Source organism: Phasianus colchicus, chromosome Z, assembly GCF_987193195.1.
Source record: "Phasianus colchicus chromosome Z, bPhaCol1.hap1.1, whole genome shotgun sequence".
Classification (NCBI taxonomy): Eukaryota; Metazoa; Chordata; class Aves; order Galliformes; family Phasianidae; genus Phasianus; species Phasianus colchicus.
This window is the reverse complement of record NC_143476.1, coordinates 91,800,636-91,821,211: the sequence shown is the minus strand read 5'-3', so window position 1 is coordinate 91,821,211 and position 20,576 is coordinate 91,800,636. Positions and strand designations below refer to the sequence as shown.

The following is a 20,576-nucleotide window of genomic DNA, read 5'->3' as shown; positions in this document are numbered from 1 at the left end:
ACTGGGATTGCCTGAGGCTCTGATTATCCTGCATCCCCTGGTTAGGTGTAACGATCACACTGACAGACATCCACCATTCTGCCATTCACACACATCAAGACATTTTGCATTTGCCGTAGCACAGCTGCCAGTTTGCCTTGTGCAAATCACAGCCCTCTGAGGCTGTGCTGTGCAGTTAAGTCAGAAGAATCACAGAATCACAGAATGGTTTGTGCTGGAAGGGACTTTTAATATCCCCTAGTTCCAACCCCCTGCTGTAAGCAGAGATGCCTTCCACCACACCAGGTTGCTCACAGCCCCATCCAGCCTGGCCTTGAGCGTTTCCAGGGACGGGGCATTCACAACCTCATTGGGCAACCTGTTCCAGTGTCTCACCACCCTCACAGTGAAGAATTTCTTCCTAATATCTAGGCTACATCTTCCCTCTGACAGCTTAGGGCCACTTCCCCTCACCCTGTCGCTATCTGCCCTTAAAAAAGTCCCTCCCCAGCTTTCCTGTAGTCCCCTTCAGGTCCTCCCGGAGCCTTCTCCTCTTTAGGCTGAAGAGCCCCAGCTCTCTCAGTCTGTCCTTATAGGGGAGGTGCTCCAGCCCTTTGATCATCTTTGTGATCCTCCTCCAGACCTGCTCCAACAGCTCCATGTCCTTCTTGTGTTGGGGGCTCCTAAACCAGCCCTGTCTCAGTTTCAGACCATTCCGCCTTATCTTATCACTATCCACACTCATTACAGCTGTACTCCCTCCCGTTTATACGCTCCCTTCAAGTACTGGAAGGCCACAATGAGGTCTCCCCGCAGCCTTCTCTTCTCCAAGCTAAACAAGCCCAGTTCCCCCAACCTTTCCCTGTAGTCAGGTGCTCCAGCGCTCCGACCATCCTAGTGCCTCCTCCTCCTGCCCCGCTCCAAGAGCTCCACGCAATTCCCGCTCTTTACAGCCTCCCAGACGCCACCCCACTTCACCGCTGTATCCAGGCGTCGCAGCCCGGCTCGGTGCCCGTCCCACACCTCAGCACCCGACCCACGCCTGGCCGCACGTCTGTCAGCGCCTCTCCCCGCCGATCCGACGTGCGACTGCCGGCTCGCGGCTGCCGCCGGCGCGGCGCCTCCCCCCGCACGGAACCCGTCCGGCCGGTCTGGCGGCGGGCGGAGCGGCGGCCGTCGGGGCACGAGCGGTCGCCGAGCGGGCGGGGGGGCCGGGAGCCGCGCACAGGTGGTGCGGGCGGGCGGTGCCGAAACTCGGGGCGGGGGCCGGGGGTCGGGGGCTGATACCCGTCGGATCAGGCGAGGCGTTGTGCGCTTTGCGTTGCGGTGAGGTGTGCGGGAGCGCGAGCGGACCTGGGGCTGGGGGCGGCGGGGAGGGAGGGAAGGAGGAGGGAGGGTGGGTGAAGCAAGAGAACCGAACCGCATGGCTTGGGCAAATCGTTTTGTTGTGTTTTTTTCCCTTTTTATTTTTTTTTCTTTTTTTTTTCTTTTTTCTTTTTTTCTTTCTTTCTTTTTTTTTTTTTAATCCCTTCAGGACACCCGAACCTGAAGGCCGTGTGTTTTGTTGTTGTGCCGTTTAAAAACGTGAATGTCTGCACTTGCTCGCTCAGGAACGCCGTGCGAGGCGATGCGGAGCCGTGTCCCACAGCCGGACGTCGACCTGGCCGCACCGTCCGCGCTCTGAGCTGCGCACCGAGGGAAGGACGGGTGGGTGCTGCGGGTCCCGCTGCCTGCACCGCGTCTGTGGGTGGGTTTCTTTCCTCGTGTGTTCCTGAGGAAAACAACCTTAGTGGTTGTGGGTAATTACCCGTTAGTTCGTGTTTGTTCAGCCTTCAGAGCGGTTACAGGAGTCCATGTTAAGAAACTGTCGTGGTTCTGTAGCAGAGTGCTGGAGGTTACTCGTGAGGCTGGAACAGCTGCCCAGAGCTGTGGATGCCCCGTCCATCCCTGGAGGTGTTCAAGGCCAGGTTGGATGGGGCCCTGGGCAGCCTGGGCTGGTATGAAATGTGGAGGTTGGTGGCTCTGCATGCAGCAAGGGGTTGGAGATTCATGATCCTTGAGGTCCCTCCCAATCCTGGCCATTCTGTACTTCTATGAGGCTCATCAGGCTGCTGGCAGATGGAAAAAGCCTTGTGATGGACACGAATCTGCATCTCAGCCCTACTGCCTGCTGCTTTGTTTCCATAGCATCCCTCCTCTGGAGGCCTAAGTACAGCGGTGTTAAATGGACTGGCACACGAGGTGGCCTTCCACTGAGCGAATGTCAGCAGAGGCACTGAAACTGCAGGCACAGCGTGTGGTGCTCCTGGCAGCAGCCGTGGTGCCTTCGCTCAGTGCGTGACAGGCAGTGGGTGCTGCAGCTGCAGGGAGCCCAGGGGCTGGGCATGTTGGTGGGGCTGCTAACAAACCTCATTGCCATGTGTTCCTTAACTCTGTAATTGTCTCTAGATAACGTGGGTTTAATTCCCTGCTCAAGGTGTCTTTGTAAGCTCAGATTTACTCACAGTTTTCTGCTTGGATCTGTTTGGTTCTGTTTTATTTTATTTGGCTTTCTTTTCTGAGACTGATACAAACGTCGAGGGGTGTTTGGTCTGTGTCTTTCTCCACCATTCTCTGCACTGATATTACTGAAGTTCACCTCAGCGTATAGTTGCTTTTGCATCTGTCCCAAACCTGTGTTTGTCCCTTTGTTAGTCTGCAGGTAATGCAAAGCCCTGTAACTTGTTTTCTTCATTCACAGCCTGTGAATATTCCAGTCCCTTGGCTTGCAATTTGTGATGTTGAATTCAACAAGCCACTTGCTTGCTTTGCATTGAAGTCCTCTATTTAAATTAGCTAGAATTAATTTTCCATCTTCTTTTGTTGCTGTGGCTTTTATTTTAACATCCCTGGTGTTCATTCTGGGCTTGACTGTAATGAGCTACCTGCATTTAGATACTGGGAGAGGTTTGATTGATTTTGTTTTCATTATGAGGGGTTTTGATGTTCTTCCTTGGCTGCTTCTTTTACCTGGCCTCTGCTAAATGAGGTGCTTTGTTTAGACGTAATTGAATGCAGGATGTTAGCCAGGAGTCCTGAAACCCAACCCTGGCTGTCTGTGACTTACCGCATGGCCTTGGGCAAATCTCTTACCCTCTGTGACCTGTGCTTGTTGGGGTGAAGGATGTGGTTCCTGCCTTGTCCGCTGGAGACTGAAGGTTCAGGAGCTCTCAGCCCCGTTTGCAAATACTCAGTGACAGTGCACTGCTTTTCTGCATCTCTACTTTTTGCCAAGCTCACAAAATTATTCTGTCCTTGCAGTGATCCGCTTAGTGCTGCGTTGTGTTGTTGTTTTCCTCGTCTATTCTTAGGTGAATCAAAAATACGTATTTTAATCTGACCAGCAGAGGCAGACAGCTTGGGCAAACTTGTGGATGCCTTTGTCTATAGGTTGGTGCAGAGTGATGCTCCGGGAGGTGCAAAGAAAAAGCGTGGAAGGGTGAGCAATGCAGAGAAAGCAGCGTAAGCAAATCCAATGGCAGTACCAGGGCAGTTGCTGAAGTGTCTTTCTAAGGGCAAGAAGAGGAGGTAGCATGAATGGCCTGGAGAACTGATCAGAAATGGTGCTTATTTTGTCCAGCAGCTCTCTTAGGCCATGCTGCCTGTTGGGCAGCCCAGGAGAGCCCCCAGCTTTAGTGGTGATGGGAAAGGTGCAGTAGCTGCGATCTGTAGTGGGAAGTAACTTCTACTGCTTAAAATGCCTGCTGGTTTTGATGGAGAGGTGAAACACCCGAGAAAATAACTTTTTAAGCTTCCAAAAAGTCTTCCAATACAGTTCATTTGTGCACAAAAACAATTATTTCTTCCTTTATTAATCTAAACCATGTAGTTTTATACCATGAACCATGGGAGGAAGTTTAATAATCTCTGTAAAATGCAGGTGGAAACCCCTGCGGAGTACTCTGAAGGCTACAGCTTGAACAAAGGTTGCCTCCTTTATTATCGTTTGCAAAGATAACTTGGCTTGACTTGGACTTTAGGAGAAGGAAAGTCTATATCTGTTAATGAAAAATCCTAGTGCAGATAATGGGTAAAATTAGCATTTTGTTTCTGTAAGTGCCTCATCTTCAACCATCGCTGCTTGGCCTCGGACAACCGGGACTGTGGGCTGTGGATCTGTCTGCTGTTTTAGTAAGTGGCAAATTAACCTCTTCCTTCTGTAGAGTCCTTTTGGCTCATAATGGTAATTTATTTATATCAGAATATTCTTCGTGTTCATTTTCACACATTCAGTAATTTTTTAATTCATTGATCCTCGCAGTTGAAAAGGTTTGGTGAAATATGTTTTTGGAAACACCTGTTTTAGGGAGTGGTTGCCCTTGGTGACTTTATCCTGGAGCTAAAATTTCAGGAGTGGAAGGGAAGGCAGGTGAGGAGAAATTAGTTATTCACTGGATGGTAAGCATCTTAGATCTGTCTTCTTGTGATGGATGTCAGTGCCGATGTTCCTGCTCACTGCCAGTGCACTGATGATAATGCAGGGTGCCTCCACTACGGTAATGTGTGAGGGAAAAGGAAATAATCTGCTATTCGGATGAAGTTCTCAGTATCTTCTGCACAAGCTGTGGCCAAAACAACTTTTTTAGAAGTATTTCCTGTGAGATGAGATAGTACTGTGAATCAAAGTATGCGTAATTTTTGTATAAAAGCAGTGTATGTATGTCTGTATACACGTGTGTGTAAAGTCTGGGTCTGGGTGACTGACAAAAAGTAGGTGAGCTAACCACGCTGACTCAGACAAGAGGCTGCTCACAAAACAGGTTTCCCAAGGTTTCGCAGTGATAGTCTGATTCTCTGAAAGGGCTGTCTTAACCTTTTCAGTTCTGCTGTGCCACGGCGATGAGTTCAGAATTGCCAGGTGTGACATGCGTTGCGATGAGCTGGGATCTGTGATGCGGAGGTGTTGCTGCACCACATGTATTTTTCCCTTAGCCACGTTTAATCACTTGAATTAGGATGGGAAGTCTGAGTCACCTCCTGGTAAGCCTGTGTTGGCACTGCCCAACTCCAGCAGGTTTCGAGGTGGCGACTTCTTTCAAGATCACCACGCATAGGAAGAGAGTGGGAGCTCTGATAGACCAGCAAGTCGCTGCTTGTTTCCTGCACTCTGGTGCAGCAGCTTGAAAGTAAGTTCACCTATTTTTTCCCAGGACAGATATTCAGCAGTTTTGTTTCCTGAAGCTGTGCTGAGAGCTGGTGTGTGTCCGCTAGGTCAGGTGCTGAGGAGCCAATTGCCTGTGATGTCTGGGCAGAGTCTGCTTTCTGCCGTGCCAGGCACCAAGCCCCACTGTTTATGATAGTCACAGAGAGCTCTTAGGCTGACATCAAGGTCGTATTCTGAATTATAAGCCTTGTTTGTTTGTTTGTTTGTTCGTAATGCAGCATTTGTTTGATTAACCTTGAAGAGTTGAGGCCTCGGGATTCTAAGTGCATTTGAGAATTTCCAACTGAACTGAATCCTAGATAACGTTCCTAGGTGTGGAACTTTAAGCTTTTAATAAACTCCTCACATCCTCCTCTATCTTGCGTGTGTCATAACATACGCAGTTAAGATAAATATCGTTAAGATATAGGAAACCAAAGAGAGGAAATTGTCTGCTGAGCCTTCTATATCCAAACAAGGAAGAAGTGGTTGGGGTTTGAAGGGTGGGACAGTCTTGCACGCTGGGGCCATTGGGTGGTGGAATTTGGAATCCTGACAGGAGGAAGCAAGGCGAGTCACAGAATCATTAAGGTTGGAAAAGATCTCAAAGGTCACCAAGTCTAACCGTCTGCCCACCCCCACCATGCCCACTGACCAGGTGCCACGTCTCCATGGTTCTTGAACATCTCCAGGGATGGTGACTCAGTGTCTTCCCTGAGCAGCCCGTGCTAGTGCCTCACCACTCAAATCCACAGCCCTGGACATCAGGAGAGCAAGGATCTGCTTGGAGGTGTTCCACGGGGGATGGTCCTGGAGAGGAGAGTTCAGATTTGTTGTCTGGTTTCCAAGGATCTCCTCCTCCCGGAGCAGGAAGTCAAGCTAGCGTGGCTGGGATGTACATAGATCAACAAGGAACTGCTGCCAAAATTCAGACACAAAAAGAACACGTACAGAAAGATGAAAGCAGAGACAGATGATGTGGGAGGAACAATAGAGATACTATTTGAGCATTCTCAGAAGGGGTTGGGAAAGTCAAAGCCTGCCTGAAGACTGCCTCAGATGAAAAGAACCGTGCCTGCAGTCACGGGTGAATTAAAATAGTTATGTAAACTATTGAGGTTGCCTTTCTCTAAAGTATTTCAAAATGGAACTCTACCAACATTCCAGTATTCCATGAGAATACATAAGGAAGTTGGTGCATTTCAGAACGATGACTGATTGTTAGTTCTGATTGGGAAATATCGCTCCTCCCATGTATGTAATTTGGGGGATATTCAATTGTTTTGATGTAGTCATTCCCTGAAGTAAGTCTAGCTGTTCTGTATCGAGTAGATACACGGATATGTGGCCTTGTGGCTGCAGGCCTTGAGCTCATTCAGTTGATGGTTAGAAGAGCTTGGAGTGATGGTTATGTCCTTTTCCTATTTGTGCTGTTCCACACTCTTTTAAGTAAATACTTTTCCTTACAGTGTCATTAAGGAGGTTGTTCATAAGGTACATTCTGTGTGCTTGTTCAAAAACTTGCCAGCTCTAGAATTTCCTACCTATTTTGAGCAATATGTCATCCTCACATTTTGGAAGCAAATCTAGTTTTGCTGTTACCCTGTTATCCCGCAGAAGCTCTTCTTACAGGTAGATTAGTTCAACAATATATTTTTAATGAAGGATGATACTCTATTAAAGCATTTGGCTGGAATCCCTGAAGTGGGGATAGAAATGCAATATCCTGCCATTGAAAGACTCCAGTTCTCACTGCTGCTTTGTGAGAGCTAAATAGTGGGCTGCAGGAGGATTACCCAGACCCGTGCTATCCCTTAACAGAATCACAGAATCTTTAAGGCTGGAAAAGATCTTTAAGATAACCTAGTCCAACCCCATCCCACTCCCACCGTGCCCACTAAGCCATATACCCAGTTGCCATATCTACACATACGTGTTGTAATGACCCCTTCTCTGCTGGCAGGGTGCCCCTGACAGTTCAGTTCTTTGGGGGTGCAAAAGGAAGGCAATCCCTTTCAGTTTCCCTTGGACAGGCCATCAGACTGGTAGCATCATGGGGAATTTAGGTGATTCCACTTAGCTGTGCATTTATAAAAGAAATGCAGTGTGGTGGTTTGAGTTTATTTTTTACATCTAAGTCTTTTCATGATTATTCAGTTGGTTAATCAGCTGAGTAAAGATGAATAGGCTGAAGACTCTGTGTGTCAGGTGTGTGAACTTATTTTGCCTTAGCTTGAGAGCAGTTCAAATATCCAGTGGTGCTTTTAGTTCAGAGGGGCACATGTAAGCATTTATAGCTGTTCCCTGCATTCTTTTCCACACACATTGCAGTGTCTGTGACTACTTCTTTGCAGGTCTCAATGAGGAGCAGCTGAGGAAACTGTGGTTGCTCAGTCTAGAGGAGACTCAAGGGAGACCTCATTGCTCTCCAGCTCCCTGAAAGGAGGTTGCAGTGAGCTGGGGGGTCAGCCTCTGCCCCCACATAACAACAATAGGATGAGAGGTGAAGCCTCAAGTTGTACCAGGAGAGGTTCAGGTTGGATATTAGGGAAAACTTCTCTACAATGGTCAGGCATTGGCACGGACTGCTCAATGAAGTGGTAGAATCATTGTCTCTGTGGGTATGTGGCACTTGGCTACATGGTGAGTGATCATGGTGGAGATGGACTGGCACTTGGTCTTGGTGATCACAGAGATTTTTTTCCAACCCTAATGATTCTATGGTCCTGTGATTCTTCTTGCTGTGTGTATTTCTTATGTGTATTTCGGGGAGGAAATCAGATTGAGCATTGTGTTGCTCTAGAAGCCCAGGGCATGTTGGTATCACTGTGGTCCTGGCCTGGCCCTGCAGGAACACCGTGCTGCTGCTCGTCAGCAAAGTGCTGCTGCTGCACCAAGAGATGGAATGTTGTTACTTTGCACCAGCTCACTGCTCCATGCAGGTGCTGCTTCCTCCTCAGCCACTGGATTTATTTTCACGGCTTTTTTAGCCCATTATTCAAAACTAGGCTTTGCAAACTGGGGCTGCTATTGGAAAAGGGGCTAGAAAGGAAGAGGGGGGGAGAAGTGGGAGTTGAAGAAAAATGGGTAAATAGAGGAGAAATAAACCAGGATATGACAGTGAGGTAGTGAAGTGCCTAAATTTGAGTTTGAATCTCCTGCATCTCTCATGAGTTCTGTAACTCTGAGAGTATTTAGAATAGGCAGCAGAAGTTTTAGACTGCATGTCCCGTGTGTTAGTGACCAGCTGAAATGTCCCAGCTAATGGCACTGGTGAGTGGTTCCTAGCAGCCTGAGTGGTTTTTTAAGAAGCTGCATCAAACCATACATTCTGATGTGATGCCTGCAGGTTTGGTTTTAATTGTAAGCTGGCTGTTCCAAAGCATTCACTCATGTGCTGCTGCTCAGAAGCGGATCATGCTTTGGGCTGCCAGCCCACGGTCATGTCATTTGAGCAGCATATTAAGTGCTCATTTAATATTTATGTCTCTCATAAGAGATATTAAGGAAGGGAGGCAGTTCTGCTCTGTAAAAATGGAAACCAAAGTGGTTACCAGCAGGGTTTGGTGTCAGCCTCAGTGATTGCTGTTGGCTGGCTTTGTTGACAGGAGTGTAGATAGAATGACACAGCCTTGCATGTGCTGAGGTGACACTGGGCTGTGGGGACCCAGGGGAGCTGGCTGGGGCTGGCAGGCTTCCTGGGCTCCAGGAGGCAGCCCCTTCTTCTCCTTGGAGTTTTCAATCAGAGTCTTTTCAGAAGTGTTGATCTTCCAAAACAAGTAACTGAAGCTTCAGTACAACAAATTTGGAAATTGCGTGGCTAGAAATGAGCAGTACACACTCATTGGGACAATCTGAACTGTTGTGCCAGGTCAGTCATTAAAATGCCAGGACACCAAGTGAAGCAGTGAATAGGCCAGGTGTCAGTGTAGACCTCCCTAGGAATTGTACAGTTGGCTGTTTAGGTTGGAGTTACAAGTGAGACTTGGTTGCTGGGTTCAGTTTACAGCCAATTAATTGGATGCTGTAAGCTGCAGCAAGCAGCTGAAGGTATGGAAGTGGTCCCAGTGACCTAAAAATGAAGGAGACTGGGGCACAGCTCCTGCACCCCTCTGACCCTGATGCTGCTGCAGATGTGGGTGACATGGCTGCTGAGAGCTGGCTTGCTTGTTTCTGCATCCTATTATAGATGTCCTTCATCATGACTGTAGGATTTTCCTCGGTCTGCTGTGTGTGTGTAATTAAATACAGCACTGTTCTGTGCTCTCAGCTGCTCCAGGGGAACTAGTTTCAAATTTGTTTTTTTGCTAAACGTTATTGCCAACGTAAACTTACGAGTTGTGGTTTCCAATACCTGCTTTGTTAGCTCTGCTTCTAAACCTTTACAAAATGCTTGCAGGGCACTAGCAGCATGAGTTTGGAACGGGACTCGGAGACCACTTTTGATGAGGATTCCCAGCCTAATGACGAAGTGGTGCCATACAGTGATGATGACACAGAGGATGAGCTGGACAGTCAGCAGCCTGCCGTTGAACCAGAGCAAAACCAAATCAACAGGAGGGTCACCAAGGAGAGCCAAGAGCCGCTGAAAAAAGGTACTACTCTGATGGAAACTTGCCTTGGGTAGCTAATGGTACCAAAGCCAGAGGCTAAGCCACATGTGCATCCATCTTCTCTTTGTAATTTGTGTGTTAGATAGCATTTGGACAGGCTTAGAATCACAGAATGGCTCAGATTGGAAGGACCTTAAAGACCTTCTGGTTCCGAAGATCATCTGGCTTATCCAAATGGAGGAGCAATGGGTGGCAATTCAATCTAATAAATATCTGTATGAAAATCAACTTAACTCCAGTCTGCATCTAGAATTCTGTGCCAATACCTGGTGCATAACAGCAATGATCTGCCTTGTATCCTCAAGTTAATTAAGGTGGATCTTAGATGTACATGGCCTTTGGTCCAAGAACTGCTTGAACAGAGCTTCTCTTTCTTGCCTTCTCCATCACCTGAAAATTGAAAGAAGCATAACACAGTTATCTCTACTTGGTTGTTGGTTTTCATAGCTTTCTAAACAACTTCAAAGTAGAAATTTGAAGTGCAGATGTGGGTGACGTGGCTACTGAGATGGATGGTTTCTTAGGAAATGCTTTTGAAACTTTTTCCCTGAGGAGGCTGCGTATCAATTCCAGCTTTAAATGCAAAATACTGAAGATAACAGATCCAAGCAAGCTTGCTCGGTAGCTTTGTAAGTGGTTCTCTAAGATTGTTGTCCAAAACTTTGGAAGGCTGCTGCTGACATCTCTTGTTCAGTTTTATTAAATTTGCTGCATACTGTAATTCGGATTCCTGAGTTTTCAAGCAAGCTGAGCCCAGCAGGCTTTTACTTATGATTGTGAATAAAAGCACACTATGTTTATACTAATGCATTTAAAAAAAAAAAAAAAAAAAAAAAAAAAGAGTGTGTCTTTCAATTTTTAAAAGGACTGAGAAACCCTGTTTTTTGAGTGCACGGTGCTTCGCAGTTGTTAGCAGAAGCAAACTGAAAGAGTGGAAATAAGGAAATTTAGTCAAGGGTGCTTGACTGAATGTTTCTCTATGCTTTCAGATGCCTGTAGAACTTCCAAATTGTTATTTGACTTTTTCCTACTTCGGTTTATTTTTTAATTTATTTATTTATCTGTTAGTAAAGACTAGTAATCTGGAAATATCTCAAACATTTTATTAGACAGTATAATATGAAAAGTCAGTTCCAGTCTTGTTTCAATTGAAATTACCTTAAAAAGATGGCGTTTGAAAGAACCTGACACTGGTAGAATGGCTTCCTCATGTGTAACAATCAAATATTGACCTGTATTTACCGTTTTCTTCCAGACTGCAGCTGGCAGGTTAAAGCAAATGATCGTCACTTCCATGAACAGCCCCAGTTTAAGAGAAAAATATTTCTATGCTTCAAAAAAAGCAAATACGCTGTAAGTTTTCTGTGTCTCAATTACATGGTTTAAGACTTGTCAGGGTGAACGCTTTCTTGATCTCATTAAGATCTTTTCAAACGTTGTTGACTGGAGTAAAAGCAGCGATTAATGCTCTATTAGGATTTCCAGTAAAGGCAGGGAAATATAATTGATTTGAGTTTGTGAATAGAACATTTTGGTATTAAGATGAGGTGAAGAATTAAAAGCCAGATATCCTCAGTCCAGATTCTGAATTTTATCTGCCAAACTACAGCTGTTGCAAACATCCAGAAAGCTGTCTTCTTTCATCAAAGAAGGCTGTGTGTAGGATTAAGCAATATCCTGATGGAGCTTGTCTGGAACAGCCTTAAAAATACAGTAGGGAATGTCTATTCATTTAAACTGTGTTATTGCAAGTACACCTGGTTAGGATCAAGGAGACTTTTTAATTCAAAGGATTAAATTTGTGGTGCCAGTTGTGATTGACACAAAATTAGACTTTGGAGTTGACATGTCAACAGTATGGTGTTATTGGTGGTGCACTGGTCTGTGTGTTTCCTTGTGCCTGCTGAGATATCTGCCTTACAAACTTCATGTTATTTAATGCATGATTATGAACATTTTTTGCCAAAATTTCTGCAGCTGGAGCCATTATTCAAATAGAAGTCTTTTATGGTAGGGACCACTGATGGAGGTTACCCTGAGCAAGTCTCACGTAGTCCCTCCTGAAATCTGATTCAAAGACTTGTCTGCATGTATTTTTTTGTAGATAGACATCGGACACCAATTGTATCCCTAATAGCAGTGCTGTGTATACAGCAAATAATGCTCATATGCCTTACAGAGAAAATAGAACAGAATGGGGAGGGCACTGAAGTTTCCCCCCTGCACCATGCTCCTATGGGAGCTACCAGGGGACAGGCTGTGTCCTTCCTGCATTGTGGCTGTGTGATGTTCTGTAGACCCTGGTGATACGAAGCTAGATGTGAAGTCTGTGATGCTTTTTGGCAGTGTTAATGCCAGTGAAACAGACTATTTTTTGTGTGTTTCATTATGATAGTTACAAGTCTAACAAAGTTTATAGGAAAGATTTCTCTAGTCAAATGTTTTACTTAAAATATGATCTGTACATTTGTAAAGTAAGAAGAATCTTATGTTATGAATGATATTTGATTTATTCAACAGGGAAATGCAATTAAGACGTACAAGTACAACCTTGTCACTTTTTTACCACTGAATCTATTTGAACAGTTTAAAAGAGCAGCCAACACCTACTTTCTGGTACTCCTCATTTTGCAGGTAAGGCATGGTTTATGAATAGAGATTATGAATTGAGAAGTGATTTTGAGGTGCTGACCTACCAAATTGAATAACACTTCTGACACAATTCATTGCTGTCCTTTTAGGAATTTGCATGATACTCTGTGAGAGACCATATCTGAAGAATTATAGGAACTAAGGATATCTTAACAGAAATCCGGATCACCCTACCCTACTTTTGTATTACCTTAGACTAGCTAGTTGCAGAGTTGATCAATCTGTTACTCTGTAAAACATGATGACTTCCATGTCCCATTCATAAACCAGAAGCTCCAAGAGAAAATATAAGCAACTACAACTGTTAAAGAGAAGCCAGTGTTGAGGCAGGACAGCATGGCCGAGCTCTGTTAGCAGAGTTTTGTTTTTTTTTTCATCTTCATAACCTGATTTAAATTCTCTGATGTGTTGGTTTGCCTTGTAATGTTATAACTGGCCTGCTACTTACTGTTTCTGAAGGGAGCCTGATGATGATCCTGTACTGATTCTGTCTGTCTCCGATAGGCAATTCCCCAGATAAGTACCCTGTCATGGTATACAACGCTGGTGCCCTTACTCTTGGTGCTGGGAATAACTGCAGTCAAAGACCTAGTGGATGACATAGTAAGAAACACGTTCTGTTGACACTAAAAGCAAAAGAAAACAGTTATTTCATGGAGTACATCCCCTCCTCTTGCCTTTCAGGTTCGTCACAGGATGGACAACGAGGTTAATAATAGAGCTTGTGAAGTCATCAGGGAAGGAAGGTTGGTAGTTTTTTTTCTTAAGTTAGTAACTGATTTTTGTTGCTTTGTCACATAAACCATACATGACAGAGAAGGTTCAGCTCTTTGTTCTCTGCTATTCCATACGTCTGTGTGAAAAGCTAATTGGAAACAGAAGGGAATTTATTTTCACATAAACAGGAGTCATTTAAACTTAGTTCTTAGTGACACTCAGTCTGTGCTAAGAGCAGCTTCGTTGGAGAGGTGGACAGATACTCATATATGAGCAAGCAGGGAAGAAAGGAGATAAGCTTTCTTCTAAGTTTTAGGCCCCCATCTAAATTAGTTTCCAAACACAAGAGACATCTTAACCAAGATGTAATGTTTTTGTACTATAGAAATTTAATATTTCATGATTTGTAGCGTGGATACTGTTCTAGATGAAATAGCAATAATCATTAAACTATCTTGGTACTAGGTTCAAAAGCATGAAATGGAAAGATATTAAAGTTGGTGATATCATTCGTCTGAAGAAGAATACTTTCATTCCTGTAAGTGCTTTAGATACGTTTGTTTTGTATTCCCACAGAATTCTGTACAGATCTTGACCTGGATTTATTTGCTGCTTATTTATTTGTTTTACTAGGCTGATATTTTGCTGCTATCCAGCTCAGAACCAAACAGCCTCTGCTACGTAGAGACAGCTGAACTAGATGGGTAAGAATGTACATAAGGATTTTTTTAAATTTATTTTTGGCTTACTGGTAAAAGAGCAATAAGTGTATATTTCAGAAATAAGGCAATTAAACTGAATAAATTAAATACAATTATTTTTGAGGTAAGGATGCAATTAATTGGTTTGTCTTCATGGGTGAGGACAGTTCCTAAGTTCTTGTGCTAAGAAGCAATGATAAACCAAATGGCAACAACTGGCAGTAGAGGATGGTCCAGTCAGGGACCACCTGTATAAACTGTCCTTGATAAGCCTGATGATCCCATCACCATCATCTGAGGGTGGTAAAAGTTATCTGGCATCATTGCTGAGCCACTGTCAGCCTTCTTCAAAAGGTCGCAGAGACAAGGGGAGTTCCCAAGGCATGGAACACAGCAAGGATCACACCCTCCCACCAGAAAGAGCCAAAAGGGCATGAAGGGAACTACAGACCAGCCTGCCTTGCCTCACTCCCTGGAAAAACTGTGAAACAGGAGAGCTCACGGGAGCTATTTACAGACATGTGAAAGACGAGACTGGGGAAAGCCAAGGATTAACACTGTGCTTAACCATTATTGCTTCCATCTCGAAATATCTTCTACGCTGGATATGGGGCCCATTTCATAGCAGAAGATGTTCATCCACTTTGATTTTATGAGTGCATCTGATAAGATATGCTTATTGACAAGCTGCTAATGTGAGAACTGGACAGACAGACCACAAGTCTGGGGGACAGGAATGGGGAAAACAGCTGAACTGTTGAGAGCAAAGGTGGCTGTGAAGTCCTGCACATGGAGTTGGGTAATCCCAGCCAGCAGTACAGACCAGGATCTGACTGGCAGGGGTGCAGCTCCATGAAACCTGGGGGTCCTTGTGGACAGCAAGCCATTAGTGCACCCTTGAAGCAGTGGGCTTTGGCAGGCCCACTATAACAACCAAGAGATGAAATTGTTCCATAGTTCCTGACACCTGTTAGCCACACCAGGAAAAATGTCCAGTGCTTGATTCCAGCAGTTTGAGGAACATTAAGAACTAGTGAGGGTGCATTGGAGTGCCACCAAGATGGCTGAAGTGTTGGTGAACACGGTACACTGAGAAAAGGTGCAGGAGCTGGTGTTATGCTGCCTGGAGAAGTGTGATTTAATAGCAGTCTTCTAGTATCTCACAATTGCAGTGAAGATACAGTGTTCCCAAGGATGCACACTGACAGCACGAGGAATGCAAGGGACTTCAGGGGAAATTCTGCCTGGATTTATGTAAAAATTGGCTGTTCTCATGGTGAAGAATTTTTGCCTTTGGGTTAATCAAGATTTAGGTTGATGGGATCCTGGATAACTTCAGCTGAGGTCTAGCTGCTGACAGGAGCCTGGACTATCTATTGCCAGAGATCTCCTGCGACCTGCCCTCTTCTTTTGTCTAATCGTGTCTTACTGCCTGTGAGTTAGAGCAAGAAAATTAAAATAACCAACAACAGAAGTCCAAATAAGCAAACAATTTCCTGTGGAAGTTTTTTTCCATTGATGCTGCTTAAATAGCGTAAATCTTACTATTTCTGTCATGTTGCTTTGCAAACGTTGCTTAGTTCATGTTGTCAGAGAAGGTAGTGTTGATTTTTTGTTTTTCAAGAGAAGTCTGCGATGATAGGGACTTCACCTAATGAGGCGATGTTAATTTTGCTTTCTCAGTCAAGTTTTAGTGATCTTGTAAGCAGTAATTTATACCATCACGCAAAATGTTTGCTCTCAATCGGAGCTTTTAACGTCAGTTGTTAAATATTGCTTTGAACAAACCATTAATTGCACTTAATTACTGCTGTGGTAGTACACCAGTGTTTCTGAGAAACCTCACTTTTCTGAGTGAGGGGAGGTAAGGGGTTGTTACAGTGTCTGATCTTGTAGGTGAGGAAAATCAGCCAGTGTAATAATTGATTGTGTCGCTCGTGTTTCATGTCCGTGGAAACACATAGCTTTGCTTGTTCCTTCCAAGTGGGAGGCTGGTGTCTCTTGTACACTGATTCACTTAATTTAATTTTGTTCAAATGTTTTTCCTGTATCAGAGCTCTTAACACAATATGCTTTTTATCCTTTATTTTTAGCGAGACAAACTTGAAGTTTAAAATGGCCCTTGAGGTAACAGACAGGTATCTTCAAGAGGAGAATGCGATGGCAAACTTCAATGGTTTGTACAGTTATATTTTTATATATTATTACAGCTATTCAGATGTTGATCAAATAATTTTACAGTCCACGTAAATACAGCAGGGAGTGGACATTAATACTGGTGCTTGTGATGCTGGAATTAACACTGGCAAATTGCACAAGGATGCTGTGAGGCTGAGCAAAATACAGTCTATATCTGAAGATAAGACCTGGGGCTTGAATGAACTATGACACTATGAACTATTGACATTTCAGTATTTGCATGTGTTTTTCTATGGGGGGGAAAAAAGTTTGCTGTTGGAGTTATATCTGGAAAGGTTTCTATTCATTTACTTATGTCTTGGTAAGTCTGTTGTCTGTTTATTTACTTATATTTTGATGATAATAAGTACAACATGAGCCGAAATCCTAGGGCGAGCTGACTGTGGGAGTGGAACTATCAAGTGATCAATGAGAGACGGTGGGAACAGGGCAAGTTCTAAGAGTGGAATTAAAATGTCACTGTTTGTAGCCAAAATATTCACAGATATCTGAACAAGGAGCAGAGGCTTGTTTTACCCTGTGAGATCGTTGCTGGGATCAGTAGCAAAAGGAGCCAAACTCTGTGGCCATCCTGGAATTTAAGATTCAGAGAGAGCTTCACTCTTGCAGTCAGGCCCTTGTTAAAATTTGAGAAATATTAAAAGAAAAGGAGTTTTTTGGTGGTAAATGCTGTGTATTAAACACATTCTCAAAATTTAGGTCTGATTGAATGTGAAGAACCTAATAACCGGCTGGATAAGTTCACAGGAACGTTGTTCTGGAGAAACAGGAGCTATGCCTTAGATGCTGATAAGATCTTACTACGTGGATGTAAAATCAGGAATACAGATTTCTGCCATGGGGTTGTCATATTTGCAGGTATGTGTGGAATTAATGTGTGTAACATTTGCTCATCAAAAGAGTACTCCCAGGAGGAACATTGTGCCCTTCTCTTATAAACTTTGACTATTCCCACTTTTTAAAAATTGCGTTTGCTGTGTTAAATCTTTCCTTTTTTCTTTTTCCTTAGGTGCCGATACAAAAATAATGAGAAATAGCGGAAAGACAAAATTTAAAAGGACAAAAATTGACTCCCTTATGAATTACATGGTTTATACTGTAAGCCTTTTTCTTTAAAATTCAGAAGTTTGAGTTCATTTTTAAGTAAACAGAGTGAATGCAAACTTAGGAAGCTTTTTTTTTTTTTTTTTCCTTCTGATATAAACAGTATACATCTACTTTGTTTTGAGTTGGGATGAAGGAGGGGGAGGAATCTAAGAGTGCATCTCACGTTGTTGGAATCTGTGGCCCTAAAATGGAGATAGAAGGCAGCCTGCATAATACAGAAATGTACCTCAAAACCAGTGTTGCAGGTGCTTCTGTCTGCACTGAACTGCTTGGTAGAGAGCCTTGAGAATCCAGGTCCTGGTCCCAAGGTCTTCTCAGCACCCGCATTTCTTCTCTTGGAGCCTGTATGAGGAATGCCTGTGCCCCCCAGCCCATGCTTTAATCAGAAAGATGATTCCCTGAGATATGGGAAAGAGGTAGAGGGAGCTGGGCAGCTGGCAGGTGGAGGCACTTAGCTCAGCACCAGTACAGCTCTGCTCGGTGCATGTTCCCATGCCCTACTTGCTGCCTACGTAAGCAAGTGTCAAAACATGAGAACTATGCTTGGGGAATAGACTGAAATTAGATTACCTAATTACCTAAAGAGTCTGTTTTGTGGGAAAGGTTCGCTCACCTTCTCTTTATTCACTGTACACGTTTTATTTTGGTTTGAACGTGGAGATTTGGGAATTAAGTCTAGCAAATATTACCGAGGTGCCATACGCCTCTCTGTATGCACTGCAGATTTTTGTTGTCCTCATCCTGCTTTCGGCTGGCCTCGCCATCGGGCACACCTACTGGGAGCAGCAGATTGGCAACTCATCTTGGTACCTCTACGATGCACAGGACTACAGTCCTCCGTACCGCGGCTTCCTTAACTTCTGGGGCTACATCATTGTTCTGAACACTATGGTTCCCATTTCTCTCTATGTGAGGTAGGTCAGCACCTTTCGATAGTTGGACCGTTGATGGGATTCAGTTATTAAACTTCAGAATTATATTAGGAAGAAATTCTTTACTCAGGGGATGGTGAGGCACTGGCACAGGCTGCCCAAAATGCCCAAAATGGCACAGGTTGTGGATGCCCCTTCCCTGGAGCTGAGTGGAATGGGGCCCTGGGCAGCATCATCTAGTGACTGGTGATCAGCCTATGTTAGGGGGGTTGGAACTAGATGATATTCTGTGATAGCATGAACTAACAGCCAACAGAGTTGATTTTCCACAGTGGTAACAGATGCAGCTTCACGTGGGATGGAAACACAGGCTGATATACTATCTTACTGAAATGATGATACGCTCTGTTCACTGGGACTGTAGAAGAAGGTGATTTTGTCTGTCACATTTTCATATAAAATCATCACCCAAATCCCTTTGCCACAGAATTTGAAGATACTGAACTTTTCTTACATTGTTAAGCATATATATACTTTACAATTTGACTAAGGAAAAGACTTTCCCAGTGATCTGTGACAGTATAGGAGACTTATCTTTCTGCTATTTAAATTCTTGATCTAATTCTACAATCTTACAGTGCCTGAAGGAAACTACTTTTGTAATAAAATGAAAAAACATACTCATTTTTCAAAAGAAAAATCTTAACGCTCTAATCATAGAATCATAGAATCATGTAATAGTTCAGTTTGGAAGGGACCTGAGAGATCATCTTTTTCCAACCCCCCTGCCATGGATAAGGACACCATCCGCTAGACCAGGCTGTTCAAAGCCCCATCCAGCCTGGCCTTTAAAACTGTGCAAAGCTGGCCTTTTTCTAATTTAACAACTGTGATCCCAATAACATCAGAATTTTCACAAAGCTAACAAAAAGTTGAATACTATTTTTAAGAACTGTCAAAATAATTTCTGTTTCCAGTGGCTTTCACTTCAGCCTCAAAGCTCCTAGTCACACTTCAGTTTCAAAGCTTAAATCCTTCATAACATAAAGTAGGTCTGAAAAAAAAAGATTAAGGTACCACAGTGAACATGAATACAATGGAAAGGAGGTGCTTTTTAATAGTAGTAATAAAAATCAAGTTCAATTAATTGGGGATTCTACAGTGAATGCTTATTAGTTGCTTCTAACAAATACCGTGTTAGTATTTTTTTTTACTTCAGAATCACTAGAATTTGGGTATACGATGCTCTGATATCAGAGTTTAAATGCATTAATGATTTTACTCTTGGCAAGCATGTTTAGAACATGCTTAAAGTCCTTCAGCTTCCTACCTCCTCTTCTCAAAACAGTACTTAGAATGCTGTTCTCAGGTTTGATTTCTATTTGCTGTAGCAGCATTGATATTTTTTGGTCTGATCAGCCACGTGGGCTTTTCCACAGTCACTGCAGTGTTGCTGAAGTTGAGCTGTGTGGTCTGAAGTTGGGTTGAGTGGCCTGACTAGGGGTTGTGGCACTGTAATAAAGTGGTAAAATATGATTGTTTTGGCTTAAGCTCCTATGCTATATAGGCAACCTTGAGTCCCTGAAAGTACAGCCAGAGCCCCCCCAGGTCTGATAAAATGTCATTATTTTGAATATAAGTTCCAATGGGCATCAACAACTTCTGGTTTATTTCATTTAGCGTTGAAGTGATTCGTTTGGGCCAAAGTTATTTCATAAACTGGGATCTGCAAATGTATTACCCTGAGAAGGACACGCCTGCAAAGGCCAGAACCACCACTCTGAATGAGCAGCTGGGGCAGATCCATTACATCTTCTCTGACAAGACAGGAACTCTCACGCAGAACATCATGACGTTTAAAAAATGCTGCATAAATGGCCAAAGATACGGTAAGTCTGTGCCATGACGTTGCAAGCCCCAACAGGGAAAACCAGGTTCTCATTTCCACAGCAGGTGCCAAAGTGTTGCAGTACCAAAGGCAGGGTTTGCTGCTGGCAGGAGCACTGGCAATTCCGTATCTGGATGCACAGCTGGGAGTGTCTGTGCCCAGCCACTGTCCTCTGTGCACCTGATGTGTGTCAGGGGCTCCTTGATAGCCTGCACAACACAGCTGGCAGCCTCAGGTTGATCTTCCACTGTAAGTCTGTGAAAATGAGTAGGAACTTGAATGCTGGCTTGAAATCAGGTGCATGGAGGTCTTCTCGTTTCAAATGAACTTCCACAGCGTAGCCATGGCATTGAGTAAAGCTCCAGTAAAACTGAACTGTAGTTTTCCCTTGTTTCCATCCTTTGGAAAGGCAGACAATGAAGTGGAATCTTTCCAGTAGAAAAGTCAGAAACGAGTAATTTACAGACTGTTTTCTTTTATTAGAAATGCTCTGGCACAGAGTTTAACCCAAGGAACAACTAAGAAAGTGTGGTAAGAGCAGTAGCTTTTCATTTTAGTGTTAGTTCCTTCTATTTATGAGCTTGTCTAGATTTCAGTATTTGGAATAACACGGTGATGTTCTCCATAACAGAACCACTGTTTGTCAATGCAAACAACAGAGTTTGC

The 20,576-nt window shown here is 43.9% G+C and overlaps 1 protein-coding gene across 2 annotated transcripts in view; it reads left to right on the top strand.

Annotated features, from left to right (window-relative positions):
* Positions 1-1,163: 1,163 nt before the first annotated feature.
* Positions 1,164-20,576, top strand: part of ATP8B1 (ATPase phospholipid transporting 8B1) — a 33,718-nt gene continuing 14,305 nt past the window's right edge. Inside the window, exons 1-14 of one of the 2 annotated variants that reach the window (XM_090131560.1) lie at positions 1,164-1,207; positions 1,590-1,686; positions 9,561-9,756; positions 11,030-11,127; positions 12,295-12,408; positions 12,931-13,029; positions 13,111-13,172; positions 13,609-13,681; positions 13,777-13,847; positions 15,938-16,020; positions 16,743-16,901; positions 17,053-17,141; positions 17,874-18,064; positions 19,703-19,911. In XM_090131560.1, the coding sequence (XP_089987686.1) occupies positions 9,573-9,756; positions 11,030-11,127; positions 12,295-12,408; positions 12,931-13,029; positions 13,111-13,172; positions 13,609-13,681; positions 13,777-13,847; positions 15,938-16,020; positions 16,743-16,901; positions 17,053-17,141; positions 17,874-18,064; positions 19,703-19,911 (1,432 nt within the window). In that variant the 5' untranslated portion in view covers positions 1,164-1,207; positions 1,590-1,686; positions 9,561-9,572. Of the gene's footprint in view, positions 1,208-1,248; positions 1,306-1,589; positions 1,687-9,560; positions 9,757-11,029; positions 11,128-12,294; positions 12,409-12,930; positions 13,030-13,110; positions 13,173-13,608; positions 13,682-13,776; positions 13,848-15,937; positions 16,021-16,742; positions 16,902-17,052; positions 17,142-17,873; positions 18,065-19,702; positions 19,912-20,576 lie in introns of those variants that run through there. The other variant, XM_031609218.2, reaches the window with a different exon arrangement.